This window comes from Atractosteus spatula, chromosome 12, assembly GCF_055471065.1.
Source record: "Atractosteus spatula isolate fAtrSpa1 chromosome 12, fAtrSpa1.hap1, whole genome shotgun sequence".
Classification (NCBI taxonomy): Eukaryota; Metazoa; Chordata; class Actinopteri; order Semionotiformes; family Lepisosteidae; genus Atractosteus; species Atractosteus spatula.
In genome coordinates this window covers 38,605,402-38,633,247 of record NC_142717.1, presented here as the reverse complement: position 1 = coordinate 38,633,247, position 27,846 = coordinate 38,605,402, and the positions used below count along the sequence as shown (strand labels likewise).

Here is a 27,846-nt window from a genome sequence, read left to right as displayed (position 1 = left end):
ATTATAAGATATTGGTGTTAAGGTGTTAGGATGAACTTATGAATTAGCTATCCCTCTGCAGTTGGAAAGCCCCTCATTGCTGCCGTGTTACAGGGAAGAACAGATTTCTTTTTGCTTAGATAAATGAATGATGGTCAGCCAAATAAAAGCAAATGAGATTAAAGTTAAAAATAATCTCCTTCAAACAGAAGTAGAGAACATTAAAATTGGAGGAGTGCCTCCATGAATCAAAATCTGTATAAATTAAGTGAATGCAGAGGTCCCCAAAGCCTATTATTTCTGCGTCAGTATTTTCTTGAGAATATTTCGCTTACGTTTGTTATAAAAGAAAGAAATATGCAAACAAATGTATTAATTTTTTTTGCATGGTGTCCAAATAGTGATACATATTTAGAGCATTTTCATGACACCATTCATTTTTCATATCGATAAAGATATACACATTGTATGTGCTTTGTTGTCTATAATGATATCATTTGACTCTTTGATTTCACTTGGTGATGTGATAGTGATGACAGCATCATTAAAAGCTTCATCCATATATTATGATGTTTTATTCGTATTCCATACGTAAGTCACTGCTGGTCACAGAACATAAGATCACAGTGAATACCTTGGTCTGTGTTTGAGTTTGATGTAATTGGTTTTAATTCTGGCAAATGCCTTATGTGATAGGCATACACTTGTCTCTTTAGGTAGATCAAACTTTTAACATTGTGATACCCCATTTTTTCCTAGGACAAAATCCCTATTTCTTCTCTTTGGAATTGCAAACAAACAATTACAGAGTTGGACTGTGCTGCACAGGTTATAGGCAGTGTGAAAAGTGTACAAAAGTATATTTATGAATTTAAATTTGAATGCAGCGAGTACTACACTTTAGATGAGGCATTTTGAATGTCATTTTTTTTTGTTTTTCCAGCGAATCAGCGCTCATTTGTAAACATATCACAAAGCTATTCACTTGTCCCTCAGTAGTTTTGAATTCTTCTGCTATCAAGACTCCAGCCTTAATTTACTGCTGGTGAGGCTCTGTGTGGCCGTGGGCTGTATATACTGTATATGTATCTCTGAGGCACAAATCCCTTGCTGGGGATGAAGTGTGCCTGCCACACTGGTGCCATGACTATAATGTAGAGAGGGAGAGCGCTGCTGGGATCATTCGGAAAGCACGTCAAGGTGATATCATCCAATAAGCAGTGAGTAATCCTGCGATGGGAGGCTGGCCTTTTGGCACAGGGGAATGCGCTGGTGTTGGAGGAGGTGCTCTGAGGCTCATGGCTGGGAGTATGCCTGAGAGACAATAATCAAATCCCGGCTAGGGATGAGCTGTGCTCGCCACTTGTGAAATGAGCTTAATGTGAAATTTTGCTTAATGCCTAAGCAGGGGCTCTTTTAAAGATCTACGTTCCGTTTAACTAAACAAAGCTTGCCTTTACTATTTTCTTTATTATTCTTGTGAAACTGAAGTTAGCTCAGAGGTTGTTAAGATTGCGGGCCTCCGGAGTATCTAGTTATACAAGAGAAACTATTTGAATAATGACCTCACTCCTATCATTTTGGATGCTAATGTTAGCTGTTGGCTCTGGGGAAATGTGCACAATTTTTGAGAAACTCATACTTTAATCTCCCTCCACTGGGGAGATCTCTGTGAAATATTAGCATTGTGTATCACATTTTATCATAGGGGACAGGGATTAGTTATAAATGTTCATTTTGAAGGGACACTGTCACTGTGAGAGGTTTTTTTAAAGATTAGGCATTCCTGTGATGTTTTCTTGCGTTCGCGGTTCATGAGTCAGACCGCTATTACTAGAATTCTCTTACCCTTGCTGTTTATTGAAAAAACAATCAAAGATTTAACTGAAATAACTGTGTGGTAGTCATTTAATTATTGTTGCCTGGAAACTGATCTGAAGAATAACTTTTTATTTAGTTTTTAACAGTCTAAATAGCTTATCTTGGTAATGGTGAAGGGCTCTTAAGAAAAAGGTAAGATGGGTAGTTAACCACTATGCTACAGTTTATTTAATACCAGCGGTTTTTGTGAATTCCTTACATTACAAGTAAATTTGCAAGGATACTGCTATTTAGGTACTAGTTAAGATAAGTTCTGTTTTTACTTCTGTAGAAGAATAACAAAGTGAACTGCTCTTTAAGAGACTACTGGGAAGCAGCAGTGCAGTAGGTGCAGTAACCACTCTGGCATGTGTTCATTCTCGTCTTGATTACGAAGGGAGTCTGTCTAACATTAGCTCTATCAGAAAGACCTCATTTCTATTGGCTTTATTAAAGGAAGCATACCAGTACTTTCTGCTGATTCCACTCCTGTTTTCCCTCTTTAGTAGTTCATAGGGTTGTTGGCGTGTTTTCGAGATCCAGTTTTATTTTGCTCATTGTTGTCTTAGCACCCTTGATGGGGTTATTTCTTGGTGACTCAGGTCAGGGCTGTGTGGCTGTGGTAGTTCCGTAGGCTGGACTGTGCAGACGGGTGGAGATCACCCAGGTCAAGCCCCGTAATGCGCCATTTCAGGTCATGGGACTGGAAAGGGAATCTGGCGAGAGAACAATTGAGGAACAGTGGTATCTCCTCTCAGTGACTGGGTGTAACCTTGCTGTCCGGATTAAGAGTGGCTGTTACCTGCCTCCTCACTTCTCCCCTAGAAAAATCAGGTCATGTAGTCTGTAGGACATTCCAGTTAGATCAGATCTGAATGAGCCATGGTGAAGAGAAAAAGAAACGAAGTTAAAACTGTTTTTTTTTTAGCTGAAGCGTTTCGCTACTTCTCTGTGCGTCTCTGCAAGAAGGGAAATGCCATTGTGACGCAGCCCGAAGATCAGCCTTGACAGCTCTAGTGAGACTCATGTGGGCTCCTCCGCTGTGGTGTCAGCCTCCCTTCTGGTTTCCTGCACAGATAGTTGTGGGGGTGCTGGCACACACTGCTCCTTCCATAGGTCAGCTGTACGGTTCCAGTCTCTTAGTGAACGCTTCCTCCACCTCTCTGTTCCAAAGCCACAAACTGGAGGCTGGTAGGAAGGAGGGAAAATTCTTCACAGTTCTGAAAGAAACAAGAGAAAGAACTCTTGTCATACATCATAACATTTCGTTTGATGCTGGTTTTCCTGGCAGTTTTAATATTAACAAATGATGCAGAATAAATGTTTAAACAAACACAAACCTGCGTCCAAAACAAATAGTATACTGGTTATTAGAGGTCTTGATGCAGCCTTTTGTGCAGCTGTAACACAATATACAACACTTCATTGTTATTATAGACCACTCTTAATGAGGAACATACCAGGAGTTCAGCAAAATAAGAACAAAAGAATGTGCAAGTTCTCTCAGGGCAGATTGTATATGCAAATTCTCTGGGAGACGGATCATTTTGGATTCATTGACTCGGGTGGCTTCTAGGTAAATTCACATGGTCATGCTTTGATTTTAATTTAATGGTATTTTTTCCACGTTTTGTTGCATGTGGAAAAAAATACCCTGAGACATGGAGTCAAGTCTACAAGCTGAAGAGCAATTCATTATTTACCCCTCCCCATGGTGTGTTAGAGACAGTTCAAGCAGATATGCCCGTTATTAACCAACTTAACCGGGTTTCAGATATTTAAATTAATACATTCACTCAGTTAGTTGATTTTGAAATAAAAATATTCAAAAAAATATAATGTATCTGTAATTATTTCTTACATTTTTTTCTTCGCTGCTGAACAAAAAATCAAAACCATCTTTATAGCAAGGTACTAAGGCTTGGTAAGGGAGCCTGTGTATTATAGTACAGCAGATTTTGAACAGAGATACAGTACATGAACGCTCTTCTGAGCCTTCGACGGGCCTATTTCCCTAATACTGAGCACAGCAGTTTGTCTTCAGTTTGATCTGTGATCAGAGTGCCCATTGATGGTGTTAACATACAATTTTTTTTCCCCCAACAGCGTTTCTGCATTAGCTTAGCATCACAGCTGTTTTACTAGCATAGAGGCAGGGAAAGATCATTTTTAACATTCCATGGGCTTAAATTAAGCCACTGCAGAAATATGCATAGGCTGTGGTGGATCTTCGTCAACAGTATGGAAGCAGAGGGATTTCACTCTATAATTTATTCTGGAATAAATTCTGGAATTAGTAGAGTTTTGCTAAAAAGCACATTCCTATTTCATTGTTTACTTTTTTTTTCTCCATTTGTACCACTCCTCGGTCACTTACATCTCATTCTTGATGACAGAAGGAAGTGAAATGTGGTGCAAAACTCCAGATTTGCATCACTCAGCACATGGTGTGTGGGGGCAAACATCTTTTTTTTGCAGGTATCTGTCTGAAATTGGTATGAAAGGATAGAGTCTTCTGTGTTACTGGGTTTGGAATGTTTACTGCAGCTCCCCATGGTTTTTGAATTTGTCTACTTTGATTGCATTCCAGAGGATCTGAATGCGTCTCAGTTGCCGAAATATGTTTGTCATTAAGTAACAACTGAACCGAGAACTTTAAAAACATCATAAGTGTGCTTTTTTTCGGATTGTACTTCCATGGTACTTATTGAGTAAAACCAGACACCCTTTAAGTGGCAAATGGACCCAATGTTTACATTTCTTTCAGGTAAAAATATGAGATAGGACTGCAAGGTGTTTAAGGGTGTCTGTTTACTGTGATGGCGCTTTTTTCCCTCAGGAAAAATAAGGTGAAACTGGTCATGCGGTCACAAGTTAACAGCTGTCCCACATGATGTGGTTGAAGAGGAGAGTGCTGCTCGCAGTTCTTGTGTGCTGCAGGACCAGCAGTGGTAGACAGGGGTTGTGCAAGTCAGAGGACATGATCAGGATATGTCCTGGCATCTGCAAGCATGCTGGGCTGCCTTTCTTCCTCACCTTCCCTAAGGAAAACGTTCACTTCAGCCTCACTATCGGCATTCGGCGTTTTATCTCTGTACATTTTTTCCTGTCCTTAATATTTTTGGAGTGTGAGAAGCTATTTTCGGCAGCACCCCAAACCTCCAACCCGAGTAGATGGTTTGTGACGGGCTGTTCTGGACGACTCCCGCCGACGTGCGTGGCGGATCGCGGAACGGACCGTGCAGCCCGCCGCAGGGCGCAGGAGCGCGGGTGTCCCCCGGGGATCGTGTCATCAGTCTAGACAGGAGGGCCACATAAGACGCTGCTGTAGCCGCAGAGAGTACTGTAATGTCTGTGCGTTCCACACAAAAGAATTAACCATCTGGAGGGATTCACATTTCTCTTTACTTTTCATGTTCCTGGGAAGATTACTCACCCTGTAACGATGAGATCCATCAGCGGTGACAGTCGTATGTGTTCAGCTGCTTTCCTCCTGGTCCTTATGGAGCACGTCTGAGTGTCATTGGGGTGGGGGGCAGCCCACACCTGCAGCCTGCTTACCTACAGGCCTAGAGAATGAGCGCGTGTCGCGGTGTACTGGTAACCAAGGCAACGCTGGCAACTGTTTAAGTGATATTCAGGGGCTAGAGGTCTAAAAAGTGCCTCAAGATGAGTGACATCACCTTTTCACGACGACTCTGGGATAGCTGCTGAATAGTCAAACCTTTAAATCACTGCGAACGCTTTAATGTCTCTTCAGAGACATTGCGTGGTCCCTCTGCATCTGAACGTCTCACATCCTGATGGGTTAAACATTCAGATTTTTAAAGCGGTGAAAAGCTTTTTTTTTTTCTCTCTGGTGGAAAGAACTGTTGTTAGTTTTGTAATGAGTGTTTTTAAAAAAAGAGCCATGGTTAACTCTTTGTCAGCCTTCTTTGGGTAGTTGGAACCTTATAGGATATTATCAGTTGCCGGGCGGATGACAGGTCGTTGTTCAGGGCTCTGCGTTGTCATGATGCGTCATCACTTTTCACAGCGCTGGTTTTCCTAAAAGTGCAAATGGGGAGGTAAGAAACGTAAAAACTGAGCTGCGTTTGAGCAGCTAAGGGATTGCAATGTACCATGTACTGCATGCGTTATTTTATTTTTATACAACTGTGACAGATTAACTACTGTAGATATATCAGACATTGGTATTTTGTATGACAATAATATATTTTGGGGCTGTCATAGTCACTCAGGTTAGTTGACAGTAGGTGAATAGACCTTCAAAGTGACTGAATAAGGTGTTTAGAAACCATGGCAGCGAACCGCGGTGCAGCTCTGCAACATCAGTTTTTTATACGAAGCTCGGGTTGTCACCAGTGCTCTGTGATGCCTGTGTGTGTAATGTCTAGGAGCCCCTATAATAGATGTGATGACATTAAAGGCTGCTCTGCAAAAGTTTAATTTTTGCCATAGAGTTACACATGTTCTGCGCAGTGAGGTGCCTCCCTGGTCAGCTGTGTCATGTTGCCTTGTGTGTTTCAGAGTCCCGGCCTCTGTCCCTGCCCGTAAAGGTCATGCCAAGAGCACCAGAGCCCTGGACAAGCTCGGAGGAGAAAATGAAGGAATTCATTGGGCTGGTCTGGGACGGGGTGAAGCGCCTTACACTTCAGGTAAGTTCTTTTTTAAGACCTTGACGAAGAATCCTTAATTTGCTTTTGGAGGAAATAATCCTTCAAGCGTTTAGAATTCCATTGTTGCTTACGTTGTAGAAATGATCAGGCTAACACTCCAAAAATGTTTGAATTACCCTGCACACCCCTGGGTTGGGGGGGGGGGAATCAGTATTGAAAAGTAATCAATGATTGCTTGCATTTGTGTAGCAGTTTTCAATTCGCTGCATCACAAAGCGCTTGGCATACTGCACTTTTCATCATGCACTTCTTCTAGCACTGATGTGCAGCCCCCTAGCCACAGGTCATCCCTTATGGGCAACAATCAAATGTTCAGACCTAAGTACAGAAGTACCTCATTAAAAAAAGAGCACATGCATTGGTTGCATAGGCCCTACAAGGTAACAGCCGAAATGTATTTTGTCCAAAAGAAAAAAATGTGAAACATCCCTCATAAGGTAATAGACGACAACATTAATTTTAAACTGTTCGTGTTGCTGCATTAGAGCCAGCAAGTGACCTCATACTTTCTATATCTTTTAGCTACAAAATACAGGATTCTGAGCTCACAATATTGCTTGTGCTTTTATTGTTGTAATTAATTCTCAACACATAATGAGTTCCACTGCTTCACATTGCTTAATTATGTAGTTAAGTTTACTGCTGAAGCAAGTTTAATTTTAAGATCACTACAAAATTAACAAAGCGATTGTTCTATGTCTTCTGTTTGTTGTCCAATGGAACAGTTAATCCCCACCATTAAAAATAAAGTCCCTGCATTCAAAGTCTCAGCCCCCTCCCAAAAAAAACCCTACAAACATAAAAACAAACATTTCAGCAGGATAGTGGAGATGAAATCCTCTAATTGTTAGAATTACAGCTGTTCATTTACAGAACTGATGGTCAACGGGACCTTCACCAACAAAGAAGAGATCCTCTTTGTAAGAGCAATTATTTTGCAGGCTTTTAGACTTGGAGTTAATGTTTTCCCCTTATTTCTGGGGATACCCTTCAAAGTCATTGAGTACCTCACAGGTTGAACACTCTAATCCTGTGTTTCCTATTCCTGTCTCTTGTCATCCCAGTGTCAGCTGCTGCTTGTTTCCAGATGGACTCTTTTTATATTTTAATCGAACTGGTTATTTGACAAATTAGACCTTGTTAGTTAATTGCCACTGTTAATAAACTGACCTTTACAAGTTACTTACACTACATTCTTCATGGCTAAAATGCGTGACTGTACCAGAACTGAAAACAATTAAAAAATAGTCAATCATTACAGGGTCTCAATCTCAGGCACTGCACTTTGAAAGCATTCACTAATTAAAAGAGTAGATGAGCATTAAGGTTTGACTTTTTTCAATAGGGGAGACAGATGGCTTAGAAGTATTGTTTTTGTACCTTATGAAGTGCTGAAAATCACCTCCTGTTCTTACAGCAGACTTTCCTTGCCGACATGATCATGTACTGTAGCCTGCAGCTTTTCATCTTATTTCTGGCCTTATACCTTGGCAACATAGCAGAACCTCTGCCTGCAGTTGAGATGATTTTAATTTTTTTACATAAAATTAATTGTTGCACAAATTATATGATGAATTATATGATGATGAGGTCATGATGCATTACTCTTTTTTCTTTCTGGTATCATTAAAACCACTTTTTCATTTTCCAAATTTAACCCACTGTTTACATTTTGGATTAAAAAAATGTATTTTTGTACTGTGTGTCAGTGCTGAAGCACTGGTCAAGGATGCACAAACAATAAAAATGAAAAGCAGTTGGTTTTGTAATAAAATCTTTACCATATTGTACAGTACATCGCCTGACAACTAATCACGCTGGAAAAATGCAGCAGTGGCTGTTTTCACCGGTCCTGGGACCACATTGTCATGGTAATTAGGAGAGAGTTCTGATGACATATCAGTGAATCCAGACCAAACCAACACCTGGTATTGAAGGACTTCAGTCCAATAATTTACTTTAGTGAGATGTAAACTGAATACCTAATGGGTCTTGCTTAAGCTATGCATGTGCTCATTTTTGCATGTGGTGTGTTCCTTTCTTCTTTTTAGTTTGAAAAGAGAAACTAGAGAGGGGATCTTTCTGACTGCTCGTCTGCTTTGATTGATGTGACCGTAGGGGTCAACTACAGATTGTGGATTTTGTTGATACTAGTTTGTTCTGATAATTTAGTTTCTTTGACTGCATTTTATGTTTGAGTGATTATAGAATGCAGTATAACATTTCAATACCAGAAATGCCAGAGACCTTGAATACTTTGACATTGTGCAGCGCTCCATAATTTTATTAAAGTGGTAAAACATGCATATTTTATGTGACATGAAATATTGCACCTTAGGTTGCCCTGTGATAAGAGACCTGCTGTAGGTGTTCATAGCCAACGGATTATGATGTTTGATAGAAGAGAAGGTATCACACTCTGGTTTGTCATGCGATGGCATTTAGTTAATAACAACAATGAGGCCTTTTGTATTATGAAAATGAAGATAAATCATCTGTATACAGTACTTAACTGCATTAAGAAAATATCAATTTACTTTTAAGTATTTTCTTCTTCAAGTATTTCCAAAATTCTTCATTTTAGCTTTCTTTAGTCGGAAACATAATAAAACCTGAGAGTGCTTCCAATTTACACCCATTCTTTTATTAAAAAAAAACTTGTAGTAAGATAGTGTCCTTAAGGTGTCCTACATAATTAAAAGAGCGCCGCTGGATTTAGTTGAAAGAAATGTAGCGGTCCCTTGTATCTTGTTATTGTGTTACCTTTTCCTCCTCCTCAGGCTCAGAGTCTGTTGGTCATAAGTGCAGCATTATGGCCAGGAAAAAAAAACATTGCTGCTCATGGTGTTGGCATTTCTGGTCTGACTTCCTGAAAACTTGAGAAGAGGATTAACATTTTTCTATAGGTAGCTTTCTCTGTTCTTAAATGTTCTTTTTATTGGAAGATGCTAATGGGACAATTTTTTAAAGTGAAAATTATCCCGGTGAAAATATTTCAGTTTTGTTAGCACAGAAATATTAGTGAAAAGAACACTGATAAACCCGTCTCTTGTTTTAAGCAGAACTTGTAGTTTTGCTGTACTTCATGTGATTTATTTCTTTAACATGGAAGTTGTGTTTTTTTCTTTCTCCTGCGTGGCTGCCACCAAGGCGTTCAGACCGAAAACATACAGGAACTGTTCTAAAATCTTCTAATAAGCCATAAGATGAACAGGGGTGTTACATGTTTTTCTACAACTGAAAGGGCGTACAGACGAGACCTTTCAGGAGTTGCTTGGGGGTAGTGGTCACACACAGTTTAATTTAAATTGCTGTAAGGGAGCTGTGGTGTGGCTTCAGCGGTCACTAAGTTTACTACTGGCCATGGTTTCTGTGTTGTCCCACCTATGCTGGTTTACCCAGGCATGAGCACATCAGTGGGTACCCCACTCGGAACAGACCGCTGTGCTGTTGCCTTCTCCTCGAACCGTAGGCTGCCCCAGCAGGACACCCTGCCTTCACCAGCCTTGACATAATATGAATTGAGCAGGAGGTGATTCTGTTTCAGGAATTTGCAATAATTCCTCCTATTTAACACATGAATGTGTTCAGTATTGGCGGAGGAACACGTTGCTACCAAAACTGAAATCGGATCCTTGAAACAGAAAGGATGTTGCCATGGAAAAATGAAGTAACGCTCGCTGCAGCTGTGATGCATTAATGAATAGGATATTTTTTTTAAAAGATCATTTGTGTTTGGTGTGGCTCGGAGGGACCCAGCCAGATGGTTTCCATGAACAGGACCTGACCCCCGGCTTGAGGAGCTCTTACAGGCAGATTACTTCATTTTCTTTCCCTGCAATTGTCAGATCTCTGAATTGTCACAAGATTTACAATTGCGACTTTCATTTTGCGCGCATAAATCATATTTTTTTCCCCGAAATTGTTAGGACATAAATGATTGTTCCTAGGTTTAGTTTAATAACGGAATGTTTTTTTTTTTATAAGTATCATTTCATTGTGGGTGGGTATGACACAAATCATAGATGCCTTGGAGTACACATCTTAAAATACATTTTAATATTTCTAATAGTAAATAACACTGCTTGTGCTTAAAACATTGGGTTATTAATCTGCCCTGTTTTCTAACATGGGCTTGACAGCTCACCTTGTTTGGGAGATGTCCAGGATTCTTTGAATAGCTGCCAAAACCTTTGAAAAGCATGAGTATTGTGCTCAGCTTATTCACTGTAGGAATATGAAAAGGCACAGACATGCATGTGAGTAAGGGTGGCACAGAGAATGTGCTGTGAAAACTCCTAGCAGGGTAACTTTGACACAGCCAAATAGTATGTTCAAAAATATGTTTCATGCAACATAAAAATGGTAAATGTTATGAATATTTTTTTAATTTTTAAAATTAATTGGGGGGAGAAACATTCCACCGTGGTTAGGTTTGGATCCATTTGCTGTTAATTAGTCAAATTAAATTGAACAGTTCATCTGTCATTAGGCGTGAGCTGAATGTGAGCGAATGTGAATTATGCTGTTCACATTTGCTCCAGCCTTAACCATAACCTTCCTGCTAGCTTCTGCTAGACATTACCTTTGGCTCTCTGGATATAAGTGGAAAAGTACATATATGTGATTATCTTATAAAAGTAATAAGTGAACACAGGGGGTTAGAGCAATGAGAACTCACAGGATTATATACCCTTAAACATCTGTAACAGTGCAAAGTTGCTTTCGGGACCACCAACATTAAAGCCCAAACTTGGATCACCGTAAACCTACCGGTATAATACAAACACTGCCCCAAAGCAGAAACAAACACAGAATTTCATGATGCAAAGTATTTACCTTCTCAGATTTCCCCCTTTGCCATGCCACAGTGAATTTGTGTCAGATTGTGTAATTGCACTGGACTTGGATTGTGGAATTAATGGGGATATCAGTGCCCTGTTTGCCAGGCTTTGCACTTATTTGTGGAATGAGTGAATTCCTTCCTTCTGTTCTGACTGTGTTCACAAAAATGCTTGCGGGATGCCTGGGTGTTGAGGTCATTTTATTCATTCTTATTTTATTTTTTTTACTGAAGTTTCTAAATAGTTATTTTTTTCAATATTATTTAAATTAAATTAAAATAAACTTTTTAAAAAATTAAATGAGCTGTTTCTTCCTGTCTGTGAAGAACTGAAAAAAAGTCACTGTTGTTTATTTGTATCACCACAAATATACAGAAAGAAAATAATTCATGCACGCGATACAGAGATGAAGTTTATAGAAATAAATGCTTGTGCTGTGTGGCTCAGGTTCTTCAAGTTTGCACTGGTGTTGAAAGTTGTGAATGTCTTCATAGGTAAACTATCAAGGGTGTATTTTATTTCCTTTCCCTGCTTGAAGGGTTATTTCCTGTATTTTATTACTACATGATACAATGTTTTACAGTTTTGGGGGAAAAAAATGAGCTCATTAGAACAGCTAGGTACTGTTGGTAATACGGTATTGAGGATGACTTGGTCAGTATCTTGTAATATTATGTACTTGAATCAGGTCTAATAGTCCCCGCTGTAGAAGGCTACCACTCGTAGTGATAACATCTTCATGTAGACTGCTTGTATCACTTATCATTGCTTTGATTGGACATGTGCATGCCACAGAAGAAATTCTGCTTTAAGGAGCCAGATTTGCTGTCTTTCTTACAGTGTCTTTTTTTTTTTTTAAAGTTAATCATTACATTTGTTTAAATAAGGTTCACATGTGGTTTTGCTTTTGGTTGTCTCATCTGTACAGCAACGACTCCATAACATCCTGCTCAGGTCCTATGCTCAATTTACAGTGCACACTGTAGTGACATGAAGTATTCTCCTTCACAAGGTTGTGAAGTGGAAGCATTGTGAGGTAACTTCCCAGGTCACCCCAGAGCAGGCTGACTCTTTCCCTTCATCATTTATTGTCTTGTGCTCGGCTGATGCAGGATTTGTGTAGTCTGCACAGGATTATTGTTGATTTCCAATGCTTGATACATTGGTTTCATTACTTAAATTAGCAGACTGGCAGCAACATGCCCATTCAGTTTACTGTAAAAGTTGGGATTAGGACAAGTTTAAATAGCTGAGCCTGGTATAACTATACTATTAGGCACTGTCATGCAGTGGGGAAAATAATTTTGGAATGAACCGGGTCAGAGCTTTCTGCTGAAACTGCACTGGATGTCTACTTCCACTACTGTTATATCAGTTCAAAATAGCAAAAAAAGAAAAAAGGCTATAGATGCCCCTAGCTAAATTTAGTGACTGAAGTGCACTTAACAGCTTGAACAAGCTTAAATGGCACTTTGTTACCTTGTACATACAGTATTTATAACCATTTGGCTATAGTAGTCAACTTGGCAAAGACTCTTCAGTGATTTCAGCCCCAGGATAAATATAAAAATAAAGTGCTGTTTCTTCTCGGGTAGTGATTCTGAGCCTGAACTAAGTCAACACAGAGCAGAGAGCTGGGGAGCTCTTTGCTGTTACAGGTGCTGTCCTTCATAGGAAGCATTAAGCAGAGGCCCCTTGTACAATGAGGTTATTAAAAAGAAAAGAAGTCTCAGAGTACTTGTTTGAAGAATACAATGTTAATTCAGGTGTCTTGGCCAGGTTCCAGTATGATTTATTTTAAAAATATATATGTGGGCTTTCTTCCTCTCCTGACCAATGACTATGCAGTTAGAACCAGTGTTACATTGTATTGTATATAGATTTATTTGCATACATTTTCCCATATCTTTTTGTGTTATTTTTTCAGATACATGTAAAATGTCCTTTACGCCTACAGTGTGAGTGGGAACTGGAAAGCATTTCCATTTGGAAAATGAAAAACCTAAAAGGGCTTCTAAGATGACAGTAACTGTTTTGTTAAATTAAATTATTTCATTTCACTTTGACAGGACATGATGTTAATCAGTGACTTTAGAAACATGAGAAGACAAATTCATCTGACCTCCTACCATCGTAAATGGTGCATTAAACCATTCAGATATTCATAGCACACTGTGTTGTTATTATTCTACATGGTGCATTTCCAACATAAACAAGGTAATTTTCTGGATCACCCAATGCATAAAAAGAGTCTGGAAAAATAGCAATGGAAATTATATCTTAAACTTTAATTTACTTACGTATTTATGCAGCAATCTTCCTACATTTCTTCACATTGTAATGAAAATGAAGGCTTCCAAAATGTATCATCTTTTACTCGTCATGGATCCTAGGCAGTTGAAAATCTCAAAAAGCTCAAAATTGCTGGATCGTCACATCCTTTCAGCAAACTCACTATCTCACACACATTGCCTACGGAAGAAAACGTCCACGTCAAAGCACCGATGGACCCAAGCAAAAGAGAGCATTTTTCAAGAATGTGTTAGGGAATCACCCTCAAGCTTGGATGCAGAACAGCAGACAAATGTTTGCACCACTTTAGAAGGACTCAAGGTAAATATCGCCTTGACTGCAAAGATACAGTTGGGTTTTATACCAGGAATGGTTTCTGGAAAATTGCCAGGTGGTCGGTGAATGTATTGATCAAGAGCACAAGGCTTCCTGGGCATAGCAGAACAGGCCAGACTCCTAGCACGAGAGGCTGGACCACCAACAAGGAAAGACAGAGGTCCAAATGAGAACTTTGTGATAGAATGAGCAGGTGATGGACAGACGAAGGACACCAAAATGATGGCTGTGGTTTATTTACAGCCACATGGACTGTTTATGTCCCATTTACCCCAAACCAAGGAAGTTTTAGACCTAAGGAAGGGGAAGTCCTGACCTTCAATTGATATTCAGTTCATCCACCGAGCCCTGGTTAGAGGTGAGCTTTTAACTTTACCAGCAAGTCCCGGTGAATGCCAAGTCCCGGTGAATGCCAAGTGCCGGTGAATGCCAAGTCCCGGTGAATGCCAAGCGCACAGATGAAGAACAACAAAGTGGCAGGAGGCGCTGGAAATTTTGGGCACAGTGGGAAGTAACTGGCACTACACCTCCACACTGGCATCACACAGATCGGGAATGAAGCCGTCAGCCCCAGCGTTTTTCAGTAAAGCTGTGATTGAAACACTGTTTTAGTCAACAATGTAGGCAGCACCTGGAAAAGAAAGTTAAAAAGTAAAACTCTTAACAGTGAATGCAGTAACTTGCAGAAAAAGATAGAAAAGAAACTTTTGGCATTAAAATTAAAGATCTTTTCATTAATCCTTAAAGTGGTAAGATTCATTCTATGAGGAAATGAAGAATTACCACTAATATCGAGAGGGTACATAATAATATATAATATATATAGCCTCTGCCGACTCAGCTTAAAATCTTTAAAAATAAGCACTAGGGCCACTTGCAGTGGGCAAGGGTTTTGTGCTAAGAATACAATACAACAACACAGTAACAAAATATTGTGAACCTTAAATATAAGATTACATGTTCTTATACTTTACATCTATTTGCCTTTCTTTCTTCAAAAATGCTGAAAATTTACAGTACATCTTTTAAGTCATGGAAGAGTGGAAAGTTGAATAATATACTGTAATATCTAAAGATAGGGAACTCATGAAGTACCTTCTGTTTGTTACTCAGTAGCTAAGCACGAGTACCCCACTGAAAACAACTGCAACAGTGTCAGTCCAGTGGGAATATTTTCTATTTGTTATCTCTAAAGATTTTCTAGAAATTAAAAGGGAGGCAGTTTTCCTTTTTTTCTTTGCTGCGTGAGAAATGTGAACAGAGTGCACAGTTCATGAACCTGTTTTTCCCTGCTTGAATAAGATGGAATCATTGTGTCTTATGCTATTCCGGGGCAGAACTTTCGTATAGCCTCTGTGTTTTTGGATGCGAGGAGGTGGTTTAAAGCAGTGCATCTAAACAAGAATGCCGGCCGTTTGGCAAATTTACTTTGGTGCAATTGGGGATGCTAACAAAAGACGTTCACAGTGTTCTTCCAAAGCCCAAAAAAAAACTCCCAGTGCTATAGGAACTGACATTGGCTTGCGGGATGATTTATTCCCATTATGTTACCATATCACACAGCGAACATCTGAACCGTAGTAGTTCAGTGGTCCTTGTTAAGACCTCTAAACCCTAAGGCATTGTGGGATTTGCAGCCAGGATCCTGTAACAGTTTGGATACTTTTTCTTCTGCAATCAATTATTAATCTTCTAGATTTTTCCAGAAAATCAAAATATTTGAATATTTGTCCAAATTCTGAAGGATGAAAGCCTCTTTGCCATTCTGGTGTTCAACATTTTCAAATCTTAATTATGCTTGGCCAAATAAGCACAAACAGATTTCATTTTTTCCAGTGATTTTTTTTTCCTTCTTCTGTACTTCCCTTGTTTGGAATCACCTGTTGTTCATCAGTTCAGCCTTTTCTGCCGTCTGTGAGCACTGGGTGTGTCAGACTGCGCAGACGTTTGGGAGTTGCTAGTTATTTTTTTGTTCTGCCCTCCTGAGTTTTGGGATCCGCCAGCTGTATGCTTTTCGCGTGTCAGCTCAAGGGTCTGAACTCTGGGACCTCACACAGTAGAGAATGAGAACGTCTCGGTCGTTTACTATGACACTGGCAGTACAGCCCTGTAGCAGAGGTGCAGCCCTATTTGGGGCAGAGGCACATTGCTGCACGCACAAGAGAGGCCGCAGATCCTCCCATCCTAGTTTCTAAGAAAGGTCCCTCTTCTAAAAGAGAGGAAACCATTTGGCCAGTCTAGCCTGTTTGGTTGCTATAACCACGAGAAAGGGTAGCTGGTTCCTTGCTCCCATAATATTTTGGTAAAGAGGTTCCTCCTGTTCTTAAATGAAGTCCACCTCCGCTTTGTTTCCACACGTGCCCCCTGGTTCCTGTTACCCCGTTCCTTCTGAAGAAATCCTCTAGGCTGACTTTGTCAGTGCCTTTGAGGATTTTAAATAGCTGCTGCAGGTCCCCCTGTACACGATCACAGTCACAGTCGGTCAATGACATGACCCACGTCTGGATGACAGACCTGAACCTGCTGAGCCTCTGCGGAGTTGTGTGTACACTTTTCTACAAAATGTACCATTATCCACTGTATGCTTGTCATCTGACCTGTCTCCCCACTGCGCGTCCCACAGTGCTCACAGCAGACTTGGGTTGTGACGATATCGGAAGCTGAAGTGTTTCCCTGGTCCAGTAGGTTTGACCGAGTGGCACATGCTGTTGGGACAGTCCGGTCACTCAAGGCACATCTGTCCCAGACTGTTACGAGATGGTACAGTAGATCTCAAACTGCACTCAGAAGGGCGCCTTGTCTCTTTGAGATGTTAAGGAAATCTGTGCTTCTGAAAACAGCTGGCTCATCAGTGACTGTGTTTATAATACCCTTTCAACAGCCAGGACCTAACAGTCACACATTGTCACACACTTGTAGATGTAAATTCTCTTGCTTTAGCACTGTGTTTGATGTCAACAGGCAGACAATGGGAAGAAAGAGCGAGTTTTGTTTGTATGTACCAAGTCTCGCTATGTAGCTACACCATAGCATGTCTTTGCAGATGTTGGACTGTTTTCAGGGGATTGCAGCACCTTTCCTCACTGAAATTGTATCTACAACACCAGTGTCACTCTCTAGACTGAGTGACATCAGTTGTGTTAGGTTTTCAGCTTAGTGTCCTTTTTTGGGGATAAGCTTTGATTGAAATGCTTTTGTAATGTATCTTAATCTTGGCGAATATTTGTAGGAAAAATGGCTAGTGCGTGAATGACTTTTTAAAAATAAATTGGCTTTATAACTGATCTCCAAATCCACATTCTCTCAGAATAAAAAAGTCCAGTCATTATATCTTCCGAGCAACTTGGGTCTAATTCTGAAATTCCCACCTATCTTTGCTTATGTATTGCTACACAATAAGGTAGTATTTTCTACAAAAAATAAGCAATTCATTTTACTGGGTGCACAATAGATGAATTATTATTATTTGAATACTGACAGTAATACAAAATACTAAGGGATTTTATCAAAACCAGAGTTTTTCCCTAAATGTAGGCATTTAAATGCAGCTGTACAACTTTTCTAGCTAAATAGGGTTATGATGTATAACCAGGGTTTTGACATTTATTATTTGAGCTTTAAGTATTCTTTAGTACAAGGAAAGGTGCTTATAATAATATTTATCTTTCAGGGAACATTAAAAAAAAACTAATCGATTTCTGATATACTGTAGATGTTTCAAGCAAGTTTGAGGGGAAATGTTTTCTGTCTTTGCATGTTTAATACAAACTTAGAGCTGTCCAGTTTCACTAGACATTAGAGACCCTATTCTGCTTCTTTATAATATTCATGGAAGGAAAGAACAGAAAGGGGTCTTCTTGATTTCTCATGGCAAGCCTTGGAAATCTTTCCAGTCAAAATGTCTTTTTTAACACTCTACAAAAAGTTAGGAGCACTGTGCAGGGTGACTGCTAGGAAAGAGTGCTGCTGTCAGCTTGTGTGTTTCTGTTGAGCCTACATCTCAGCCCAGGCAGAGGATGAAATATGAAATGCCAGAAAAACAGTACATAAGTGACTTGGATTTTCCATGGGTTTCCAAGTTTCTGGAAGAACTGAAAACCTTTGATTTTGTCGGAATCACTGTCTCATATGAGTTTCCCACAAATATTTTGTTCCTTAATGGACTCCCCCATTTTTTCAGTGTGTGAAAGAAAACAAGCCATTTCAAACTCTTTTTTAGGAATACAAGAGCTGCTACAAAATATAGAAAAATAAAAGTATAATCTCCACAAAATTAAATGTAGGGTATATTGTTAGAAAATTCTTGGATGGATTCTTTTTAATCATTTTGTATACTGATGATGTTGAAAATGTTACCGCTTCTTAACTATAGTTTTGGCTGTGAAAAGTGAATGAGGTCTACAATACATTTGTGTTTGTGACAGAAGTTATTGAAATACACTCCTTCAAATCAATTCTAACCACACTGTTCCACCGGCAGTAAAAACTGGCCGTTATGGCTTTCTCGCTACAAAATGGTTAGAGAAATGTAAAGCTAACAAGTATGTACTTAGCATCCCTAGTGCAATAAAAAAGTTAGGTCACTGTTGTGCTGTGTAAATTAACTACACTGTGAGGCATAAGATGCACATATAGTAAGCATTAGAATGAGCATTTGTTTTGCAGAGCTAAATAAGGACCACAGTGCGTGGCCTTCATTCTATGTTATTATGGTCTAGGAAATGCTTCTGTAACACCATCTTAAAAACTAAGCTGCTCATACCATAATAAATTAATTCCTTAGCTGGTTTGCCCGTAAGGCAAACTAGAGCTTCCAGGCCTATTCAATATGTACAGTACAGTACATGCTTTGCACCCTTCCAGATCATGAAACGTTTCGAGAGATCCAGTAGCCCATCAAACGACAGCAGGAGTTTTTATGCGTGCCTGTCTTTAAGAAACAGGCCGCAAGTATCAGCGCGTGAAAGTATTCATATTTCAAACGCTACTTTGAAGACTAATGAAAAAAGGAAACCACGTGGGACAGGCATGCAATTGTATATCCTGTTTTTAGAATGATGAAAGGTGGGACGACTGCGACATCACAGCACTGTCTCATATTCTGTTACTACTGTGTGTGTTTTCCAATTCCTGTCAGAGGCCCAACAGTTACAAAAAAAAAACTTATTAAACGCAGATATTGTGCTGTACTGCTTTTAATACTGTAGGTCTTTCCATGAACGCCCAGTTTCTATGAACTATGAGCGCACTTTGCGATACTGCTGTCAGATGCACTGTGCCACTTATTGGTCCTGATCATATCCATGGCATTGATGAAATGCATTAAAATATTCTTTGGTGGATGCAGTGCTTTATTCTACCGGATTTCTGTCACGGATAAATTGTAATTTCAGACTTGGATCCAAGTAGCTAAAGATGGATCCAGACCTCAAATTTATGAAAAAGTGCTCTCTCCCATTAGCTTAGATTGCACTGCAGTGTGTCTAATTTCATGGCAGAACCTCTTTTTTCCGCGTAGCGTGTGATGGAAATCCAGTTTAGTTTAATTCATTCATCATTCTTTAAATAAAAGGAAAGTTAACCTTTTTTTTTCCCTTCTCTGTTTTGGCTTTCTAGCTGGAGCTACAGTCGTGTTGTATATTCGTCCCCAATGACAGCCTGCCTTCCCCGAGCACCATTGTATCGGGGGATATTCCTGGCACAGTGCGAAGCTGGTACCACAACCAGGCCAGCATGCCTGGGACTCTAGTTATATGTCTCCCCCAAATAAGTGTGATGAGTGCTGGCCATAAGTACATGGAGCCACTCCAGGAAATTCCATTTGTTGTATCCAGGCCGGTTCTTGAAGAAGGTAAGTCTTTAATTACTTAAGTGACACCCATGAACAATTTTAGTTCAGTTGTGATGGGTATCATTATCCTCATGCCTGTGGAGCATTCATTTAAGATCCGTTGTTGCATAGCATGTGGGATAAGCCACTCACGACACCTGTGTTTTAAAAATTTGGAAGTTTAGGAATTAGAAACTTTTTTTCCCGAGATATGCAGGTATTTCATGTGTGTTTTTTCGATTAGTATTCATATGACACATAATGCACAGGGCTTCTTCGATCAGGTATTGTATGCATTTACTCTCGGCCTGTTCCCTCTATATGAATCCCAGAAATGAAGGAGAAGAATTTCTACAGGTCCAATGGGTTCAAATGCCATCATGATAATATGAAAAAATAGCCTTTGATTATTAAAACTTGTTTTACTCCTTTTAAACTTCCTTTAGCCTCGTGTTTGTGCTATATAATGTTATAATTGAACAAATATATTGAATGGAAAACTCATTATACTTTAATATTGTTTTTGATGAGTTTGTACAACACAGATTTCCTCTTGACCTACTGTACTATCTGCTATACAGTATGTTGCATAAAAAAGAATTGTTTATTGCCTGCATTACTTTTCATATTGCAAATGAGCCACCCAGCATTCTCTGGGTGCTATTATTATTGAATGAGTTTATAATCACAGCAAAACCTAGTGAGAATGGTTAATGTTTGGGCATTTCAGAAGTCGTATTGTCTAATTATCTTTCTTGGCTGTGTGAATTTATTAAAAGTCAAATGGAAAAATATTTTATTGTTCTCTGGCAGGTGCTTGAATTAGTTGTTTAATTTAAATTTTGTAGAGCTGTATAGTTTTGGTTTTTTTTATCAGAAGATTTTCATTGGGTTTTGATGTTAAGAAACTGTAATTGGACAAGTGAAAATAGTTATTGCTATAAATGAATTTTAAAGCATATTTTTGATCCAGACTGTCAAAGCCAATATTTTATAACTTCACGGAGCCAGCAACACACTCAGGCTGCACTGAAAAATATAACTGTTTTGAAGTGCTTTTAATTTGTTATTGTATTAAAGAACAAATGGTGCAATTATCTAGGATTTACTTAGACTAATTAAAAACAAACCATAAGGGCTCTGTTAATGCATAACATTTTGAAGCAGTTCACACATAGTGTAGTACTACAGGGCAATAACTCTTCTGATATCGAATCGTAAGTAAAGTGCTGGCTTTAACAGCTTTGAAAAGGATGACATGAAAAGCACGCAATTTTGAGAATGTTGTAATGGGCAGCTATGTCAGCATGCGTTGGCTGTAAAGGTTAATTCCACGTCTGAAAAATAGAAAAGAGAAACACAACGTTTTAGCTGTCGGGGCTTCTTCGTGTGTGGAAAGTGGCCGAGCAGCCCAAACGTCGCGTTTCTCCTTTCTATTTTTCAGACTTGGAATTAACCTTTACTTGCTCCGTCTTCGAGAATTCCACTTCCTCTTGGACACCAAACTCTCTCTCCGCCTTCAGTCCAGTTTTCTGTGTACAGCGAGCAGGAAGTTGCTCCTGGCAGCGCTGTTCGTCCTGGGATGGGGAGCAGTAGACACAGGCCGGGCTGCCGGAGCTCCACAGCCAGTGCGTTGAGTCCCGAGCTGCTCCTGAGGTGTTCATCCCTGCTTGTCTGCCCTCTCTCTGCCTCTCTCCCCCTGTCCTTCAGGCGATGCTTTCCCGTGGACGGTGAGCCTGAGCCAGTTCAGCGTGTACACTCTGCTGGGGCAGCAGCGCTCCTTCAGCCTGCTGGACCCCCTGGGCTGCACGTCCACCCTGGCCGTCACCTCCCACAAGCTGCAGGCCTCAGGCCCCGAGATCCGGCACTCCTTCATCGTCTGCCTCCATGTGGACCTGGAGAGCCTGGAGATCAAGTGCTGCAACCCACAGGTGGGTCTCTTCCTCGTTCTGACCGCAGCTGTTAAAAAAAAAAAATAGGTGGCACAATTACATTAATCACTAGATTTATTCCTGGCCGTGGGGGTAGGGAGTGTAGTAAACTGTAACAGCTATGGTTATCGTATAGTTACCTAAAAGAGCGTTTAAAGGTAACAGATGAATGTCGTTTCAAATTAACACTAACTTTTTTCCCCCCTTAAATAATCCTATCCTTCCTTTTTCTGTCCTCCTTTTACAACTCCTTAAGACTCAGTCCTTTTGGAACAGGGGGTGGGATTTAGCCTTTCTTTGATGTGATCTCAAATGTTCTCTTCCTTAAGTCTCAGCAACTGTAGCCTGAGATGCACATTTGCCTAATGTGGCTGAATCAGTTCCAGGTGTGCGGTTCATTGCTGTGTTTTAGGTAGGGACAGACTGCGCCCTCTGATGGGAGCTGCTTCCAGGATAGAATTGTTCGGTGACCCAGTGCCACTTGCCCACAAGTCTTTGGATGGAGACACTGTATTTACTCATTAGTGCTCCTCTCATGTGTCTTTGTGTAATCCATGACCAGCGGACTGCAGGCATTGTGCGTGTGTAATTAAATTCAGTGGCCTCCGGTTCATGTTTTGAAGTAATTTGACAGTATCAAGTTAATACCACAGTATCAGACTTTGGATATGAACCCACACAGATTTCAGAATCTGGATGATTTGGTTATTAGGGCTGGGGAGAGGGATAACAAGCCTTCTCTTTCAGCGATTCCCCACCCAAGCCAAGCAGGGCCCAGGAAGGTGGGGGCAGGTTTGACGTCCGACACCGTTAATGCCGTTGCACCATGTGTGAGGAAGATATGGGTGTCTTTGCGTGAGGCAGAAAGATGATTAACCCTTAGTGTAGATATGTGGGCTTGCAGGCGGCTATGTAACATCTGCTGAGAAGGCCTGTTGGGTAAGCTTTTTCCTCCTATCTCTGTTTTTCTCCGAGTCAAATAACATTACAAAAGCAAACCTTAAAATGAAGGTCAAATTAAGTTAAATAGAATATGGATCGGATTCTGCTGTTTTGAAAAGCTCTGTTATTATGTCAGCTCTTGCACGTTTGAAGGTCGGAAACCAGTTGGAACTGTTTGGATTTGTGAGACGAATGAAGCGAACAGAGCCTCTTGCAATCCAGAATTTCAGCAAACACACTTAACAAACACTGGCATCTTCCTAACTGCTTTTTGGAATAAAGCAGAATTACTGACATCGAAAGGGACTGTTCCCACACTGTTTTGGAACACATTTTTGCAAATGTTCACATGCATAATTCCCTTGGCTGAGACAGGCTGTCTTGAAACATCAGAGTTTTAGTCTGTGATACCTGAATAAAGCTCTTTTTTCTTGGAAAATATGAATAATGCCCTGGCTTTGCATTGCCCTCATAAATGCCTTGTGTCATTGTGTTTATGTGGTGGGTAACAGAAATAAACAATATTAGGGTTGTGCCCTTTAATTTAATTTGCACTGGCGGAGAAAAAACAAACATTCTGTGAGTTTGCAGTGAGATGTTCTTTTTGAGGTCACTTTCAGAGAAAAAAATCTCAGCTCATCCTCCTTGGCCTAACTCTGTAATTATTGAACAACATTCCAATAGGATTCCAAGCTACTTTTGTCCTCATACCTTTCATTGTCATGAGAAAATGTAGATTTAATTGCAGCACAGAATGAAATAAATCGTTATTAACATTAAAGCTCGTCAGATCTCCCATTATTTATCAAAGACCAAAATAAATGCCGTCATTTACAGAGCAACTTGTTTCATTATCTGTTGGACCAACAGCTGAGAGTCCAGCTCTTTTTACGTTTAATCTTTAAATTTGCTGCTAATTCTGAACAGAAGTTGGTTAAACTAATAACAATTAGACTGCACCGCAGAGTTTAAGAAGTGTTGCCAAGGCCTAGAACAAAAGAGACCTCACACTACTCTCTGAGACCTTCTTCCAATTATCAAACTATTTGTGGGAATGTATGTGGGGATGTAAGAGCAGCACAGTTGCTCAAAGTGCCACCAGCGCTGCAGCAGCAGGGACTTTCTCAGTAGAGGGGAAAAGCCATCAAGCTATCAGAGGAGGAACGTCCTTTTGTGAAGTCAGGAATTCAGAAGGCCTGTGTGTTTTGATCACATGCACACAAAGGAGCTGGGAGCACCAGTCCCGTCTTCTGATCCCGGCATCAGCTTGTGCTGTGCACTCTCAGAACACCCAAGTAGGTAGATGCCAGGCGCATGGCAAACATAAAGAAGCGCCAAAGTATTTAAGCTTTTTTTTTTATCTTGCAATGGTAGTTACTGTAGTAGTCGCCGGTGTTCAAAAGCAATGTACTGTATAGAAATGAAAGCTAGAGTTACCGCTGCCTACAGTAACTATCCAAGTGCCTTGAATTAAGATCAACTGGAAGTTAAAGACTGCGTCACCACTCACTCTGTTACCAGTTGAAACGTTAAGACCAGACAGGGCTTTTGCAAAGGTAATAAGGCAGCCTTGACCTCAAGCATGTGGCTGGCTGATGTTTTTTTTAGCAAGCTTTAAGTTAAAAAGAAAAAAAGTACCTCACGACCATCTTGGAAAGTACAGCACTTGCATGTGATCTTTTTCTGTAGAACCAGATTTACACAAGATTGGGCTGTGTTCTTGATTCTTGTACAGGGCTTTCAAATATGTCAGCTTGAATTAGCATATTTACCCACTTTATTTTCAAGAAATGAAACTAGTTTTAGGGTATGCTTCAAAGTTACAGGTATGCTTTAGTCCTCCGTGATTCATTTTGACAGGCATTTTGAACTTAAAAAATGGAAGCAAGGTTGTCTGTCATCCTAACACCTGCCTGCTCCCCCACAAACACACACCAGTATACAGTAGCTCTTCCTCATGACAAATTTATATGAGGTGTTTTGTGCTCTGCAGCTATTAAGGGCTCTTTGGCATCCAATGTGGGGCACAGTTCCTAATAGACAGACACCAGCACAAGAAAGACAAAAGGCCTTCTGAAATCTCAGCCACAATGAAACAGGAGTTGAAAGAAAAATTTTTACTAGCTTCTGCAAAAACATATTCTGTAGATGTACACTCTGCCATAAATAAATGAAAACCAGGGAGAGTGTTTTTTTGTTTTTTTTCCCCTATTCTTTACATTTTCTTATCAAAAACTGCTTTGCCTTTTTTCTTAAACCAGCAATAAATACCTTATCTAGTGACTTCTCTTTTTGGCGAGACCTGGCATTCTGTCTACTTGTGGGGGGGAGGCTCGGGTTTGGGGCTCGAACAGGATATTTGGAATAGTTTGAAATGAACCTCTAACATGTGGAAAGATTAACTATTTTCTCCTGCTTACTGCGAAGTGGTGTTTTCAAGGATAAACTGTAAACACACTTGTTACCAGCAATTACAAAGGAGAGATCACAGAGATCCAGGCAGCGAATGTAGGTTACTGAGGCAGCGAAGGCAGGCAAAGCAGTCTCTGAATCTGCACTGCCCACATTAAATAAAAAACAAGCTGCATATGCCTGGTGTATCCGGAGGCTGTAACGTTTATAAATATCAGCTTTTTAGTTTTCTGTAATGACTGGTCTAGTATGGCATCCAGCTGTCTGCTCTGGTGAATATGTGTTAGCGTTTATTCTTGGCCATGTTTAAAACAGTATATGGTAATGTATTGTCATTCTTTTCCTTTGATTTATGCTTATTTATGGAACAGTTGTGTATACTCTGACCAAACGAATCCAGCACTGTTAGCAGTACCACATTACCCTTTATAGTTCTGAAGTGAAATGTCCTGGGAGACAAAGAAGTTGGATAGCTAGGGATCATCTACATCCAGAAATTAGCTCACTGTAAAAGACTGTTTTTTCCCCCCCTTAAAGGTTCCATATAAATAAATATAATTTAAAAATTCACGTCTTATTATTGCCGCTACACATATTTTTGTTTTTATATTATTTCATTTTTTTGTAACTTGCAAGTTTAGAATTACTCCTCTGGCTTTTTTTTTGTATATTGTATATCCAAACAGACGTGTGAGCAGCAACTGAAACATCACCAGCCCTGAGAATGAGCCATGCATTACATCCAATTTCCATGGGGAGAGAACAGTGGAGATGGAGTAAATAGATAATATGAGGAGTGCCACTGGCTTCTTTTAATCTGTTTTTTTTATGGATGCTTTAACATCTGGGCTTGGCAGAACCATTATTTACCTCCAGGGCTTGAAATCCCAAATATTTTTCACTGATCCAGTAGGTTCAGTGCACATCAGTAACGGTGATCCTGATTAACCTAATCCAATCCCACGAGTCTTGGATTTTTTTGTTCTTGTCGATAATTCACAACATGTTTAAATATATTGAAAAGAGGAAGTCCAACTCCCGCAGCTAATGTCAATTTTTTCATACCTGATTCCTTTATGCTGGTGTGTCCAGACATGTTATTAATAAAGGAACGCTTGAAGGCTCCGCAGCTGAAACGTTGTCTCTTTTCTTTTCCTTTCAGCGCGGAATAAACTTTTGCCTGTCCCTTTGCACCCTGTGCACGCTGAAAAAATCGATGTTCCTAAGAAGCTGCTGTATGTTCTGTACCAAGCTGCTCGGATTCTAATGGCTGAGATACATGAACATACCTAGTGTATCGCCTGAACTTTCCACAGCCCGCCCTCAAGAGTGCGAGTGGTTTTCCTCCTGGTTACATAAGTGAACTTGTGTCCTGATGCACCTCTCCATGCCCTTTGACCTTCTTTCTGATCCTGAAACTTGGTCCTGAGCCCAGAGAAATCAGCATTTCTGTTCTGTTCCCAACGAACCCGCAGGTCATCCCACACTTCAGCCTAGCTCTTCCGCCTAGCGTTCGTGCACCGCCTTTTAATTTTGTTTTTAATTTGTTGTGTGACATTTTGTATATGTATGCGTTTCTGAGTTTTGTTTTTGCGTTGTTTGCGTCATTATGAAAAATGCTCTATAAAGTGTAGATCACAGTTAAACCCTGTGTTTTCGGATCATCATCTCTTTAAAACGTAACTTTCTGACCAGTTTCCTGGCTGCCTCGTGCAGGTTTCGCTGGTAGTTTGCTTAGCCATCGCTCAGTGATATACAGTATGTGAATGACCGAAATGCGGATGTTGGAAAAATAAGGATCTGTATTCTTGTATATATCGGGTTTTTAATGTTTTGTCCTTTTTTAAGGACATTTAAAATATCTGAATACTCTTCATACAGGGATACGTTTCAGTGTTTCATTGTGGTAGTTTTTTAATAAGGTTTTTGGATTTATTTCCAATGCTGTGGAATAGATTATCGTAGATAATTGGTGTTCAGTTATCCCAAAGGAGGTCAAACATCAGTGAAACCTGCAAAGAAGATAAACTGTAGTTATTATGTAAGTATTAAGCCCCCAAAGTCAGTACTTAGTGGAAGCTCATTTGACATACGTTTCTGCTCTGTCTTTTTGGATAGGTCTCTATCAGTTTTTTCACAGTGCGGTGCTATAATTCTGTTCATTATTCCTGGCAAAATTCCCCGAGTTCTGACATGTTTGTTGAGGATCTTTGATGAAGTGCAACCTTCAAGCCTTGTCATAAATTTTCAATTGGACTCAAGTAAGGACTTTAACTGGGCTACTCAAGGACATTAACTGTCTTGTTGTCAAACCACTCCATTGTGGCTTTGGGCTTGTGTTTTGGATCATCGTCTCTTTAAAATTTGACTTTTCGACCTAGTACTAGTTTCTTGGCTGACTCGTGCAGGTTTCCCCTGTACTTTGCTCAGTCATCACTCAGTTTCATATGGCTTCTCATTGCTACGTCCCTGATGAATTCTGATGACTTTGCACGTATCTGGATGGTCGAATGATCTAAGGTGCTGTGTTTGTGTCTTAGTTCTCTTCTGCAGGCTTAGGTTTAAATCTCAGTTCCTGGTGCATGGAACAATCTACCCAGACATGTTTTTGAAGCCCCTACCATCTTTCAAAAACTGGCAGATTAATTAACTACCATCAAACAGGCTGGATGGGAGGAATGGCCTGCTTTCGTTTGTGACCGTTTCTGTGGGTTCTGATGATGAGAAGCTTACCCATTTCA

At 40.1% G+C, this 27,846-nt stretch overlaps 1 protein-coding gene across 2 annotated transcripts in view; it reads left to right on the top strand.

Moving 5' to 3' along the window:
• The window catches only part of vps13b (vacuolar protein sorting 13 homolog B), a 324,831-nt gene that overhangs the window by 152,843 nt on the left and 144,142 nt on the right, over nt 1-27,846 (top strand). For both annotated transcript variants that reach the window (XM_088929247.1, XM_088929248.1), the window contains exons 22-24: nt 6,370-6,497; nt 19,607-19,841; nt 21,531-21,751. In XM_088929247.1, the coding sequence (XP_088785373.1) occupies nt 6,370-6,497; nt 19,607-19,841; nt 21,531-21,751 (584 nt within the window). The remainder of the gene's footprint in view (nt 1-6,369; nt 6,498-19,606; nt 19,842-21,530; nt 21,752-27,846) is intronic.